Source organism: Aedes aegypti, chromosome 2 (genome assembly GCF_002204515.2).
Source record: "Aedes aegypti strain LVP_AGWG chromosome 2, AaegL5.0 Primary Assembly, whole genome shotgun sequence".
In the NCBI taxonomy this organism is placed as follows: Eukaryota; Metazoa; Arthropoda; class Insecta; order Diptera; family Culicidae; genus Aedes; species Aedes aegypti.
This window is the reverse complement of record NC_035108.1, coordinates 142,745,664-142,761,646: the sequence shown is the minus strand read 5'-3', so window position 1 is coordinate 142,761,646 and position 15,983 is coordinate 142,745,664. Positions and strand designations below refer to the sequence as shown.

The window sequence follows — 15,983 nt, the reverse complement described above, 5'->3', positions numbered from 1 at the left end:
TCGAAAAATAAATTTGGTGGAATTTTATTGTTTGAGCCAGCACAGGTCTTAACCTGGTTCACAATTCTCTGAAGGGTTATTGGTTACGCTGGTACATCTGTTTTTTACCTAAAGCACTAAGGAATTAAGCTAATAGCTGACATAACATACCATGTGAGGTGTGTTATGTCAGCTTTAAGCCAGCAACTTTTATTGCAACCAAAAAAATTAGATTGGCGTGGAATACCTGTGCAGATTTCTCTAAGAAAAGCTTCAAGTATTCTTTAAGAGCTTTTCCAGAAATGTCTACTACTATACTTGCAGGTACTCCTGGGACCCCTCCAGAAATTCATCATCCAAAAGTTCTTCCAACCATTTCTCAAGGGATTCTAAAAGAAATTTATCCAGAATATTGCTCGAACAAATTTTTGAGCACTACAACGTTTCTACCTATGGCAATTTTTGAAAGGATTGCTCTGAAAAAGTTTTTCCAACGACTTCCACAATTTTTCATTTGTTTTTAACTCCATACAAAACTTTTTCCAAAAAAAAATGCACTAAAGTTAGTTTTAAAGCTTTTGAAGCGATTATCTTTCGAATTTTTAAAAGAAATCCTACACAATATTCCAACTGGAAAAATTGACGTAGAAACTCCTGAACTCTTTTAGCCATTCCCATTTGACTTGCTCCAAGAATTCATCCAGAGTTTCTTATAGGAAGTGCTCTTTAAATTCTTCCAGGATCACTCCAGAAAATTTTAACGGGACTCCGCCAGAAAGTCCTCAATTTTCAAATTGATCAATTCGATTACGAAGTTCTCATAAAGTGACTGCGGAAATTTCTTGAGTTTTCCTGCAGGGATTACTTCTACAGTTATTTTTTTCAAATATTTCATTTCAGGTTTTATGGCGAATGTTATAGCAATAATTCCAAGCATAACTCCCATATTTCCTTTATAAATTTCTATTTGGATTCTTTCCGGTGTCTAGGAATTACATCAGAAAATCCAGAAATTATACAAAAGTTCCTTCAAAGATTACTCTAGTAATTTGTTTAGAAACACTTTCCGGTTGTGCAGGAATTTTTCTTATGATTTCTGTAAACTTTCTTGATTATTCCCTGTAAGTCCACTAAGAAGAAGTCCTCAATTCTTTGGGGATATTTCTCAAAAAAAAAAAAATTCCAAAAGAATATTATGGGAATCTTTAGAACAATTTTTGAAGGTATTCTCATATAAGTTCTTAGTTTAAATTCCAGAGAAAAAAAATTCTGGGAAAATTTCCAAGGACATCCTGGTAAAACCATTGTTGTTATGTCAAGAGGAATTCAGAAAACACCAAGGGGAGGGCGGTTTCGTTTTTATGCTGGAAATTCACCGTCTTCTAACCTACTGTATTTCGCACACGTTTAATTCTACAAGTTATATTTCAACAACACTGTACGGGTATTAACCTTGTTCACAACAGTCCTTCGAGAGATGACTAGTGAGACTTGTAGATCTGAAGTCCTGAACTCTTAGAAGTTATCGGATAATATTAAATTGTCGTGAACTCAATATTTGGTGGAGCTTTATTGTAAGAGCCTTTAAAAGTATAATCCTAGTTCACAATTCCCTGAAGTGTTATTTGTTACGCTGGTAGGTTATGCCTACAAATTGAACCGTGTTGTCATCGAACGAATCAACAAGCTATCTTCTCAAATATAACCTAGAAATCCATCAAAAAGTTCCTGCGTAGATTGAATCGACCTCGTGAGAAGCAGTCCTCTGCCTCTGCCCTACATCTTTCCCCCAACCAAACAGATTTACCGAGAACATTCCACCAGCGAAGTAACCACAATCTGTCCAAGACTTGCTGAACAGGTTCTTCACTTGATTTTTGCCTGCCGACTTGCTGAATCTAATACCCCAAGCGGTAGAATCTCACAGCGCGTTGGTGTACCCAAGACGACGCCCACCCACACGCACCCCCGACTAGGGTCTTGCTACCTCAGTGGTTGGTTATCGTCAGCTCGTTCACTGCCACTGCCTGGGATCGGTTGACGACAGCATTAAGGAAATTTATGTGCCATTCTATCGCGCGCAAAATTCATAAATAATCAACACACTCCTCACGCAGTCAGTCCTTCCTACAATCGACCTCTTTCCTGAATGCTTACCCCCCTAGAGGGTTTTGCGTTGACGATGATTACCCGCACGGATCAGCACTTTGGCTCCGCTTGCAATCTTCGTGCAACTCCAATACGCGACGGTCACAGCGGAAAGCGCAGCGTGGAGCTGCCCCCGAAAATTTCGCATCATTATTCATTCATCATATCGGAAAAGATTAGCAGTTGAAGATAAGCGTTTGGATGCAAAAACGAACCATCGTACGAAATTCAAATTTTGCGAGGCGTGGCTATCTCTCTAGAACTCGCTCGTCCATTCACAGACAATCAAAGGCCAAGAGATGCACTTCCTGCTATGTGGATGATGGCGGAAGCGACGACGACGACGTGAACTGACCCTTTTCAACACGATTCCTCTGAAGAACTGGACGCAACATTTGCATTGACCATCGGGAATGGGGATTTTTTAGCCTTTAATATTCATTTACGCTGCAATTCGCTGCTTCGATTATATTTAGTGCCACGGCAGAGCAAAAGCGATCCCGTTTTCTGCTGGCTCATTTGCACATCATGAATAATCATAATCCCGCAGAGTCGTACCTAGTAGCATTTCGGTGCGCGGGAGCTGCCTTACGGGTGGAACCTGTTGGCTACCACCACCGATGGGATGGTGGCCGGCCACGTCTGCCGTCCGTTGTCTTTGTCGTTCCCGTGGGGATTATCCCAGTAGCTGACTCGTAAAAGTCCTCTCGCTGACAGGGTGGCCAGGTTGATTTTTGACGAGATTAACAAAAGTCGGTAGTTATATGTAGGTGAGCTCATCGAATGGAATAAAGATGTGTCAAGAACATCAATTTTGAACAGAGTGAAAGTGTGATTCCATGTTCGCGTTTTGCTGTGCAGTTTCTTGTCGAGGATGGAATATCAACTGGTGAGCTCGTTCCATGCGTTCATTTCTAATGAATTAAATACAATGGTTCACAGTGCTATCGAAACAGCGAAGGGGATACTTCGTTTTGTATGTGTTCATTGAACAGTGAATAGTCAGTTACTGCCTTGGGGCCTTCCTTAGCCGAGGGGTTAGAGTCCGCGGCTACAAAACAAAGCCATGCATTGAAGGTCGGTCCAGGATATTTTCATAATGGAAAATTCCTTGACTTCCCTGGACATAGAGTATCATCGTACCTACCACACGATATACGCATGCAAAAATGGCAACTTTGACAAAGAAAGCTCTCAGTTAAAAACTGTGGAAGTGCTCATAAGAACACTAAGCGGAGAAGCTCTGTCTCAGTGAGGGCGTTAATGCCAAGAAGAAGAAGAATTAAATGTTAAAGAAGCGATAGTGTTTGATAGAAAATTTGGAATATCGTCATTGACACATTGAATTGGTAGGAAGCCGATAAATCGGTAACCCTGACCACCCTGCTCGCTGCTGTCGCTTCGTGAGTTTCCATGTGTGTGCTTTTGCGCTCGTCCAATCATCCAAGCAGAACGTGATGAATGAACAAATTTGAGCCTTCCGATGGCAGTTTCCAGCCATCAGAGCCATCAAACGCCTACGTGAGCTGGGAGCTTCAAGCTAGCTCTGGGAGATCGAAGACGCGCGCTCGTCTTCCGCATACATGAGAATCGACGAAATTTTATTAAAGCACCTTTTTGGGTATACGATGCGTTAAATATTAATTGAAACGGATCTCCCCAGAGGCTGCAAGCAAGCGATGAGCAGCTGCAGAAAAAAGTTAAGGGTCAGCGCACCATAAAAGCGCTGTACCCGATGAGGTCCTAGAAAACGGGGCGAGCCGTTAATGACTGACTGACTGGTATGATTGTGTCGACGGAACGGCAGAATAGAATCAGCCGTCAGCAGCGGTCATCAAAATTCATCCGTGAGGCGAGAAAACTGGTTCCCTTGCACGGAGCTCACGCCATATATGGGACGTAGAAGGACACGCCGCCGTCGCCGTTGCCCGTAGTCGTTGTTGTCGCAGAACAGATTATATACTTCCTAGTTCTGCGAAGTGCTTGTGCTTTGTGCTGCCGAGTCGTGTCGTGCCTGGCGTCACACACAGGGAAATCGCACTGCGAATGCCTAATGAACCGTAATCGGAGACGCAACCGTTGCATTTTTATGCATCATCAGTGCGTGCCGTAGGGGGTTAAGGGGAGGAGGGCCGAGAGTCCAGGCTCGAGTCTCGAGAGCTAAGCCTGATCAACAATTCGATGCAGCTGCAAAATGACACTAATGAGCGCGCTCTCGTCACGCTTTGCCGAGGTGATGATCGATTGGACAGTTATTGGAAGTGGGCGGCAACAACGGCGCGCGGGATGGCGGCTGGCTGGCAACTTCTCCTCCGAGTTATGCGGTTAGCCATCGAGCGGGGCTTCGGATTTATGATGCGTCACAATGGCCTGTCTGGGTCTCCGTGTCTGCTGCAATGCTAGCGGAACCGTGCAAAGGACCGTGCAAATAATGAACTCGGATCTAGCCGATTTGAGGTCAAGATGGATGGCAAAGATGGTTTGATGGGGGAAGAAATTGCAATCGGGAACATCAACACGAAGTTGTTATTTCTCTTGGTCTTTTCTTCGACTCTTTTGAGTTACGCTTTTGTGAACAATTTGTATTAGGAAAATATATACCAGACATGTGCAATTCTTCACATGTATAGAAGCATTCTCTTTATTTTCAAATATTCTATATGTTGCTATTCAAGGCTGATTTTAAAATAGGGCATGGATTTTACAACTTTTGAGGTCCTTCAATGCCAAACATAACGATTTGCATACAATTTAGATTTCATCTTCTTTCATTCCTCTTTTTTATCGACATGTAATATATACAGAGCCTACTTCCAGGTTTCGGATCTTGGTTAACAGTTATTAATTCAGACATTTATTTGTTTATGTTGCTATTCTTCTATTCGTTTACTATGTTGAAGACATAATGTGACCTCATGGACAGTAATGTTACGTGCAGCCTCTCTAGATGCACAAAACTCTGATATTGGGGTTGTTATTAGTTTCAAATAAGCAACCCGAGATTTAGAGGAGAGTAGTCCTTACCGAGTAGAACTACAGAGCGATCGTATAAACACGCTCCGTACGCAAATTCTGAAGTGTCGACGAAACAGTGTAGCTGTACGTTGAAGTAATCCGTAATAAACGCAAATTTTGGGATGCTGTATTCGGCCAGTTTAGACAAACGGCCATGAAAAAAAAATCCATTTCTGCTCTAATTGCATAGTCACCGGAGAATCTCATCCAGGAGTGATAATTCCTGTATAATATTTTTTGCGTTTACTACTACAGGTGTGATCAATACAAGGGGATCAAATAGCTTAGCTAAATTCTCTTCCTTGTCCATTCTCCTCCATGATCTGCATGAACTGGTTAGGAACCGTAGTTAATCGGCTTTCCGATCCCAAATAAACCTCAAAGTTTTGATTCTTTCATCAGGTTGTAAATCAAAACTAAAAGAAAGATTGATTCCCAATTTAAACACAGGGATATCAGCCAATACTTCGAGGCAATGGGAGCACCATTTCCGTATGGGACATCCTCCTTTTGCCCTCGAAGACGTTAAATCTTCACAAAGATTGATGGCTTTCTCAACGCTACCTGCTCCTCACATTAGTTGTCAACGTAAAAATAACCTTCCTTTTCTGGTTTTTGCTGGAGAATCCTTCGATTCTTCGTCGATAGCAAGCTGTTTGAGAGGGCGTGTTGCTATGAATAACGATGGTTTCAGTCCGTATCTCACAGTAAGCAGCTAGTAGACATTGAGTGGTTCTTTCTTGGAGAAGTGGAAAACATATTATAAGAGAGTCATTGGTATCCTGATGAATTTGCCTGTACATTTTCATTACATCTCTTACAAGCACTACTTCATGTTCACGGAATCGAACGAGTAGATTCAAAAGATCGTTCTGAATTACGGAACCTTTTAAATAAATATCGCTATCCTTTTGCGGGAAAATCTCTGTGATTCCTCAGATAGGACCCTCTCTCCAGGAAATGGGAGCTCAACGGTCTCCGTTAATCATGATCGTGCAGCTGTATAACTAGAGTCAAGCTGCGATTGGCTCTTCATAAAAAGAAGGTAGTGTTTGTCAGATGTACTGTAAAGCGGTTCAATAATTTGAAATCACCGTAGGAGGACACGCAATCTCATCGGAGCATGGTCTGAATGGTCAACGATCGATTGACCTTCAAGAACTACGTCGGCTATATCCGGAAAAGTCGATGAGGGCAAATAACACTATATCTAGGATCACGCCAAATATTGGAGGATCCAGAAGCAGCACCAGGCGTATTCTAGGATAATGACATCGGTATGGATGCTTATTTTCAACCATTTTTTTTCTTTGTGCATCCAACATCAGCGAAGCAAACAAATATACTGGATCTGCCAAGAAACGTACCATACCTTATGCATGTGGTTCTACACATAGTAGTACCTTTTAGTGCAATAAGTGTAATGTTCAAACACCGCTAGCGCATGACTCACATTGGAGCACGATAGTAGCATGTCCGAAATAACTTGAAACTGTTAACCCGTATCCGCCCAGCAAACGGCATTAAGTACAGACTGCTGGACGTATTTCTTGACGGATGGCCTTCGTTTTGGTTCGAATGGAATCGTCTAGACGTCTAGTTTTTTGATCATCATTGGAATTTTTGGAAATGTCCACTGGTTCGGAGTTATTCCGGAGGGTCTCTGGGACAAGTCGGGTTAAAATGACCCCAACTTGCTTTTAAATCAACTTTCGCCCAACTTATTAGTCTAGAAAAGCTAGACATCCAGACGACTCCATTCGAACTAAAACGAAAGCAATTCGCCAAGAATTGTCGAGATGGTAACAATTTGAACTTTTTGCCATTTGCTGGATGAATACGGGTTAAGAACTAGAGCTACAGGTCCAACCCAGACAACCAGAAGTCGCATGAAAGTTCACGTTATAACTCGTTTAATCATACTAATTACATCAAACTCGCAAAACATCGTGGATAAACTCGTCAGATTGATGAGTTTCCTCGCATAAAACACCTTTTTCTGAGTTTATTTGTACATTTTGCTTCGTCTCGTACACTCGTACAAAGTAAATCGGATCAATCCGTAGCAGCTGTCAAATCAACATTTGTTATCATAAGTTAAGTCGCATAAGATCACAGGTTAGTTCGGTAGAATATTTATACACTCGCATTGTATGATATTATTCATCACATAATAAATGCACGCAAATCGCCTCCACTTTTGTACGCAGAAGGCCTTTTTGCGACATCTTATAAGTGAAATTTTGCACATACAAAGCCTCCAGGTGATTTCGTTATACGTGCATTTTGGTTGTCTGGGAAAGATCTGATAAAGGTGGATGGTTGTGAAGTCAACACTATTGAATGTTGCCTTGAGATTGACATACAGATGATGTCCTGGTATTCACGGCGTTTCCGAGGGATTGATAAACGGGCAAGCCTCAACCAGCTACCAAGAGTGGCTAGATTTTTGGAAGACTGTTTCTACGCTCACTGCCTTAGCACTGTGGAATACGTTGAGCTGATCTGACTGCATTCAGCAATCAGCAAATTGCCAAGGGTCTGTCAAGTGCTTTCTCTTTTAGCAACACTACCTCACAGTGATGCATGTACTCAATGGCGACATTCGAGTGCCTAGCTGCTCCAAACAGTAGCGTCTTTAGTTTTACTTATTACTTATGGGTCCTAGGCAAAGATTTCCATCCTATGTGATTGCCAGCTTTGTCTTGACCTGCGGCCAGGCCAAATTGTCGTCGACTTCTTTTATTTCTTTGTTAAAGCTGTGCCGCCGTGAGCATCTGGGTCTGCCTCTGCTGCGATGTCCAGCTGGATTCCAATCTCCGACGTAGAGTGTGGCCACCTTCGTTGTCGAATTTCGGTTTGTATCGGTTGATGGTGGCACCGACGTCGAAGCTCAGCATTAGAGATCCACACAACTGCCCGAATCATATACCGTAGGCAGCTGTTGATGAACATCTGCAGCCGTTGAGTGTTCTCCGCTGATACACACCACGTTTCACTGGCGTATAGCAGCACAGATTTCACATTGGAGTTGAATATCAGAATTGGTGCGTTGACTAATCTCACTCGCAAAAACAGCCCTCGCCTTCTTTATCCGTGCACCTATGTCGATCTTGGTACCGCCGTCAGACGCCAAATGGCTACCAAGATATTGGAAGTTTTCGACGTTATTCACTGTTTTCCCAGCTATTGTGAACCTGTATGGGCTGGTTGTGTTCATATCCAGGGATTTGGTTTTGTTGACGTTGACGTTGAGACCGGCCACTGAGGAGCGTTCGGCAAGATCGTCGAGCTTACTCCAATTCGAGGTCATTTAAGTGCTCTATAGTAGATCTGTTCATATTTTAAAAAAATGCCTGGAAATCTACCGGTCAAGTAGTATTCGGAATTCTCATGCCAACAACAATGTCTGGTCAAATTTTCAGCTCATTTGATAAAGATTTCAGTATGCTTCAAGTTGAAAATGTGTTTTTGGGGTTATTTCAAGGTTTGAAAAATCATAACTAGCATGTGGAAAATCAAAACCACTTGCTATTACCACTATTTGAAAGCTAATTCTATTCTGTTAAAGTTTCTCGAACACGCTTATAAGATTAAATTAAGTTTTAACATTGTTTGATCCAAATTTGTACTCCGCAGTACCCAGAAATTACAGTTTTCTCAATATATATAGCATGTAAAACACCCATTGGCATTATTTTTTCAGGCACTAGTCAACGGGAATAAAACAAAATACATATCTGAATTCATTGACCATCAAAAGACTACATGTTGCTTAAGGCAATAAATTACAATAAATGCCCCTAGATCGAGCACCGCGTCGCAACCTGATGATAACCAAATCATGCATGACACATGTACCGGAAACGAATGAATTGAACAAGCTAGCATTGCTTTTTCTTTTCGAGTGATGATTGTTTTGATCACATTTCACTGATCATTTAGAACGATTTGAAAACAATCATCATCATCGACTGAGAAAAGGCAATGCTAACGTATTCATTTTTTGTATTCCTTGAAGCTCACGGTGGTGCTCTTGGCTCACCCACAGTGGATTTACAAATGCGCCTTATAATTACTTATTTTTTACAATTTATTTTCGTAAGATAAATGGCAACTTTGAACGGGATTGACTTTAAGATATGCATTGTCATCTTGTCTGGAAATTAAAAATACGAAATTTTCATGCAGGTATGTTTTTCAGAGAGAAAACTCCCTAAAAATAGTGATTTTCAAGAACCTCGAGATACAAACCTCAACCAAACTATGTTAAAACTTGCTCCAATCATAAAATCGTGTTCGGCAAAAGTTCGTAGAATTGGATAAACTACTATGTAGAGGTATTTACGATAAATTTTGATGTTTCGTTCGGTAGTTATGATTTTTTAAAGCTTTAAAATAGCTTAAAAACACATAATTGATTTGAAGCACAACTAAATATACTCTAAATTGAATGAAATTTTGGCCAGAAGTTCATTTCGCAATGAAAAATCAAAGTATTGGTTGACTGGGGAGTTTCCAGACATTTTTGAAAATATGGATCTAGGATCTAGCATCATTTGCCTCTCAAAGTGGCAAAGGCAGCACGCTGCTCTAGAGCAGTGCTTCCCAAACTTTTTCAACTTTCGCCCCCTTGAGACCAATAGTTATCTGAAATCGCCCCCCTGATATGTGAATTCCATATTCAATTTTAAAATATTTTCTTAAATATCGATAACCCCCAATTATTAGGAATAATTTACTGGACTGCAATTTATAACAGCAATTTTCTCAATATTTTGCGTGCATTACAGGCTCAGTTTTCGATACAAGTTCGGCCCAGTTTAAACCATTTTTATGTAATATATGCAAATACGCCAACTTGTTGAGGGATGATTTGTTAATTGAGATCTCATACTAATTTATCCGCTATTTCTAAAATTACTGCAATAATGTTTGATAATCCTGGGAACACTATTTATGTTATTAAAAAAATATTGAAATCCAGAATGTTTTTCAACTTATTTTTCAATGATGCAATGATGGTACTTTTTGTAACCCCAAGAAAAACTCAGATTTTTTGGACATACTGAATGTTCAAATCCGACGCATCTTTGATATTTCTTCATTATTTTTTTTTGAATAGAGTGTTATTCGTCTTCGGCATTAAACGGATTTGTCGTTGGAACCCGATTTTTGTCTGCTTCATTTTTCAAAATTGTCCATAAGAAATTGCAACATTCAAGATGATTGTTCCATTTGTACCATAAGAAATGATAAGAATTTCCCTTAATAAAAGAAATATTAGCTTCCTAACCTCAAAGTTCTTAACAAGAAAATTCCTTGTATAAAATATTGGGCATTTGCAAAAAGTTCTAAAGAATCTAAGATACATGTTTTGTACATCTAAACCTTGCTGTGTTTTAAATATTATCTGTGACTTATCATCCGACCTTGTGAAAATCTCAAATACCGACCATTCTGAAAATTCACATGATACTAAAAAAACATGGATGCATGATACAAATACTTCGTATTTGACAATTATTAAGTGTCATAAATCGATCTAAGGCAAAATATTCCTGGAATTAGTTAAGTTTGGAATTGATTTACCTTCAGATGTGTGTCTTCCAAAGGTTATGCGTAATTATTTTCATATTATCCAGTGTTAGCCTTTTCGCCCCCTTTCTGGATTTTTCGCCCCCCAAATTCTGTTTTACAAATTTTCGCCCCCTTGAGCTTGAAAATCGCCCCCAGGGGGGCGAATTCGCCCACATTGGGAATCACTGCTCTAGAGTATGTCATCGAACTCTGAAGATGTTGAGGAGTATTATCAAGCCTGGATACAGGTAGCGTAATCATGCGTATGCCATCGATGCATTTAACAGGTTAGAAGTTCTAAGAACCAATTTTTCATTCGTACGCTTCTGTGATTGAGCTTTCTGGCGATAGCTTCGAACCGTATTCTCTTATGAATTTTCAATTGATTGTGATTTTCTAAAGCTGACACCCAAAATCTGAACCCAAATACCTAAATTTATAGAAGAAATGTTCTCTTCAACATCTGGATGAGCTCAATGCACAGCAGAACATCGATTGTCCTTATTTTCATTATTATTCATTATGCTGAAGTTTGCAGAAGCATAGTCAACGGCCCCATACTGTCCAATAAAAATACCTAATATAAGTCGTATTATATTCAAAACGTAACTCGGAACATTATCAAACGAAACGCTTCAGCTTCCATGTCGTTCACTCTCATCGCCACCACTCGAACACGGTTGTAACTAAATTTTGCGAAGCGATTATGGTCCGCCATATAGCGTTTTCAACAGCAACACCTCCACGCTGACGTATGTAGAGTAGATCTATGTGCAAAACAAAAAAAATGAGAATCCAACCTCAGGCAATGTTGTTTTTATATCAGTCTGCCGTGCTTCTCCCTCTTTGTGCCTTATTTTTCGTCTCACGTCGATGGAGGCGACGGTGGCGGTATCCGTTCAACGACCACCGGAATCCCGCCGTACGAGACCGCCGCGCGCCGTGCTTAAGTTCTGGCTCTGTATAATTGTATTATGTTGAGGCTTCGGCGGATGGAATCGAGGGGAGGGAAGTCCACCGTCGCCGCCGACGAGGACTGGAGGATGACATGATGGGCAGAGAACTCGCATGAATTATACTTTGTAATCCTCCCGGGAAGGGTTGTGAGGTTCTTTTTTTTCGGTGATGAACTGCAAATACACCTACTGGCGGCGGCGAATCGGAGAAGGAGAAAGTACGAATATTACAATGTCGACGGCGAGCATATTTTGTTATGTTTATCCAAATTATGTACGTCGAGGGAGGAAAGTTGAATCGTTTTTTTCTCTGTACTTTAATCTTGTGCTTTAACAAATGGCATGTGTTTGAAGTGAATATGGGGCTCACGGAAGTGGAATGGGGTTTGTGAGGATTGGTGAACATGATCCAAAGCAGTTACTGCTCTTTATGGACAAAGTATTTTACTTTGCCAGTACTCAGAAAAATTAGTATATAGAAAAGTAGTATGAAACGAGCTCACCGACAAAATCAAACTCAAACACAGTACAAACAATCCTAACCTTGCTTTTCTTCTCTCTCCTCATCCGCAGACTAAAAAGCACAGCCCAGGACACATCAAACGCCCGATGAATCCGTTCATGGTGTGGAGCCAGATCGAGCGGCGCAAGATCTGCGAGGTCACTCCGGACATGCACAATGCCGTCATCAGCAAGAACTTGGGCGCGCGATGGAAGGCTCTAAGCGAAGCTGAACGGCAACCGTTCATCGACGAAGCGGAACGACTGAGGAAGCTGCACACCCAGGAGTATCCGAACTACAAATACCGTCCAAAGAAGAAGCAGGTCAAGGGTTCGAGCAAAAGCAGCACCGGAAACGGATCTACGTCGGCTTCGTCCTCGTCAGCATCGTCTACCTCGTCGCGGGATAGCTGCGGCAGTTCGACATCGTCTTCGTCATCTTCCTCCTCTTCGTCGTCGTCCTCATCGTCCGGTAAGTCCCGAACAGGCCGGCGCAGCAACGGCAAAGTCAGCAAAAACGACAGCAACAACAACAACAGCAGTAATCTAAAGTCGAAAAAGGCACTGCTTAGGGCGGAAATCAAGGATACCAATGGAAACTTCGATGAACAGTTTATGAGTCCCCTGGTCCCGGCGATAAAACCAAGCTCTCCGGAAGGAGCAACTTACTTCGAGGACAACTCCATGATCTCGCCAGAATCAACGTTTACGAATGGAATTCATTTGGAGTTTTCAAACCTGGACGAGTTCTCTCCGGACGAATGCAGTAAAGGCTTCGTAAGGCTTATCGGTGAAAACGATGAAGACAGTAAGAGGATGCTTTTGAACAATAATCAGTTCACGAATGGTTTGGATGCAGCAATGAACATGAATGGACTTGATCAGATGATCGTGGACATGAAGAGTGAATCATGCTTTGAAGAGGATTGTGAACAATTTGACCCGTATATGACCGAACCGATTACCAAGAGGGACAACAATCCGTACTGTGGAAGCCATAGTGACCAATACACTCGTTCAAGCCCAGTGAGCGTCAGTTCGATAAACGATGTCGGATACAACGGCCTGTTTACGACGGTCAGCATAGCCAAAGGAAATAATCCCACCCTAGCGAGCTTTAGTGAACTGTCGAGTACGGTTCCGTCACATGCTTTGTTACTTTCCTCCATAAACATCAACCAGCTGAACTCGCTCAATTCGGTTAGTCAGCTAGCCGAGAATCACCAACTGCAACAATCCAGCCCGCTCAATAGCATTTCGTCCAACTGCCAATCTTCAGCTCTGATAACAAGTAGCTGCTCCAGCACCAACATCAACAGCATCACCACGACGTCCAACTGCAACGGAATGGTGCTCAGCGACTGCAATACCAACGGTCTCATCAGCAGTTCAGCGATAACCTTCAGCCAGCAGGCCCACCTCAACAACGAGCAGCTGGACCTGATCAACATGGTGCCCGACGATCTGGAAGACATCCGGATCGATGGGCTGGAGACGGCTTCGTCGTCCAGTGGATCACATCTGGAGTTCACCTGCCCGACGGACGTTTCCCAACTGTTGGACCTCAACATGCAGTACGTGCTGAACTAGAGAGGCTGGGCCCGGTTCGAGTACTCTGTTGGGAAGTGTGTGGGTGTCTGGTTGCCAGAAGCGCAGAGCAGGAAAGATACAAAGAGAGAGAGGAAAGGTACATCGATTTGAGAAAACCAAAAAATAAGTGCATTATCGTGAGAGAGGGAGAGAGAGAGCGAGCGTGCGAGAGTCAGATTATTCGAGGGCCAGAATGGTAGCGAGAGGATGTTTGTTTTAATAGTATAACAGAGTAAGTTTTAATGTGGGAGACAAATCGAAAAAAAGTAAATTAAAAAGTGTTGTGATGAGGACGAAATTGAAAAGTTTTTTTTTTGTTTTTGGTGGAAGCTGAAGGAAGGAAGGCGAAAACACAAATGCGGTTTTTAATTAATTGAGAAGTTGGGTTCGGTATGGTAAAAAAACTGGAGGATCGTGAAAAGGAACAGTGAGAACTTGATGGAGCAAATTGAAAGATTCAGAATATCAAACTGGACACATTATTTTTATTGAAACACTATTTAAGTGACAGAATTTTTAACTACGGTCGGTCAACTGAAGAAAAGATATTTCTCGCAGGGACACATAAATATGCTGGGAAAAGTTCTGTAAGTTGCCATTTTCCCGCTTTTAATTGATGGCCACAATGGTTTCGTCTCTGCCGCCTGGTTCGCCATCGCCGGCAGTTCGGCAAAAGTTTGTCATCTTTTTTTTTTTCCTGTCAATATAAAAGACCCGTCAAGAGTGAGAGCGGTTGGCCAAAGTAGGAAATGTTTTGTGGCATTTTCCATTAAGTCATTACACTAATAGCTTGCCTCCTTTTTTCGCTCATAGTTGTTGGTTCTGTAGGAAAAGTTTGAAAAAAGCAATTGAAGTACGAATTCAACAGGGAAATTTCCCTGTTCGGACCCTTCTTCAAACCAGCCTAGTCGGCAGAGGTCCTTCGGGAAGGGTGATTGCTTGGACAAAACAAACACCGAACCAGAAGCTCTGGAAGCTGAAGGCACCCAAAACTTGTGCACGGAAATTGATCAACTGTTATTAAAATTTTCTCGGGATGTTGTTTTTCAGCGATTTCTCTGATTGAAAGAAGATGAACCGATCACGAACCGAACGAATCACATCTGCTGCCAATAAACTAAATTCAATGGCACGGAAAAGTCTTCGTTTCGTAGCGGAGAGAATATAAAATCCACTTTTCCGGCAGTTTGAGTCGATGCCAGCAAGGAAAAAAAAGCTCGAGCCGGATTGAATGATGAAAAGAACGAATTATGGTTATTGAATGATTTTCTGTTTTGCCCTTGGTGTTCGTTGATCCGGTTGTTGGGAGTCGAAGACGATGCTTGATTTATGTTGCGCTGCATAAATCATGCAGCATAATCCTATTATAGGATCGAAGCTCAAACCACATCGATCGAGGAGAGGTAAGGTCATTTGGGGTTCCATGATGATGATGATGTGCTGCAAACTCGTTGAGACGTACTGTGCTCTTCAGGTGCCCTAATTATTACTCTCACTGAGTTGGAAATTGTCCAAGGTATATGCTAAAGACGACCAAAAGTGAGCTATTCTGAGTTACGACAGGCTTGATAAAGCTCCTCAACATTATCAGAGTTCGATGACACACTCTAGACTTCTAGAGCAACGTGCTGTATTTGCCTCACTCTTTGCGACTAAGCGAAAAAATGGCAAGCAGAGAGGCAACTTAAAATGAGCAAGGAAGATGCCGCACAAAACACAATAGAGTAAAATTCAAGCAAAAAAGAGTGCCGTTACAACTCTGCGAGGCCTGTCTTGGTCGGGCGGGACACTCAAAGAGCTCTTATGAAGCGTGAGTAAAGGTGAGCATAGCATAGAGATTGGAAGTGCCAGAAAAAATCCTCTCATTTGTTGCACACTCACTCGAATCGCTTGAGGAGCTGTGTTGAACATTTTGAGTTAATTGTTCGCTCCTCAGCAAAACGTCAAAATTGCCTCATTTGTGCATCGCAGAGGAGTTTCTATCGTTCCTGGTTAACGATTAGAGTTGATGCTCATTAGATTCAAAAATTTTACAGAGAGCAATTAATAGACAAATTGATTAAGCTATACATGGAAGTATAAATGCGTAGCATAATAGCATTTGGAGTGCACAAACCGGTTCGGATTTTTCTCCCTGAGCTTGGTAGTCTAGGAAGTGAAGGAGCAAAAGTTAAAGATGATTCAAAAAGGAAAGCGATTATCGGATTATTTTAT

At 41.7% G+C, this 15,983-nt stretch overlaps 1 protein-coding gene across 1 annotated transcript in view; it reads left to right on the top strand.

Annotated features, from left to right (window-relative positions):
* The window catches only part of LOC5575426 (uncharacterized protein DDB_G0271670), a 355,154-nt gene extending 339,547 nt beyond the window's left edge, over positions 1-15,607 (top strand). Inside the window, exon 2 of the mRNA XM_021842578.1 lies at positions 12,252-15,607. Within this exon, the coding sequence (XP_021698270.1) occupies positions 12,252-13,769 (1,518 nt within the window). The 3' untranslated portion in view covers positions 13,770-15,607. The remainder of the gene's footprint in view (positions 1-12,251) is intronic.
* Positions 15,608-15,983: the final 376 nt, after the last annotated feature.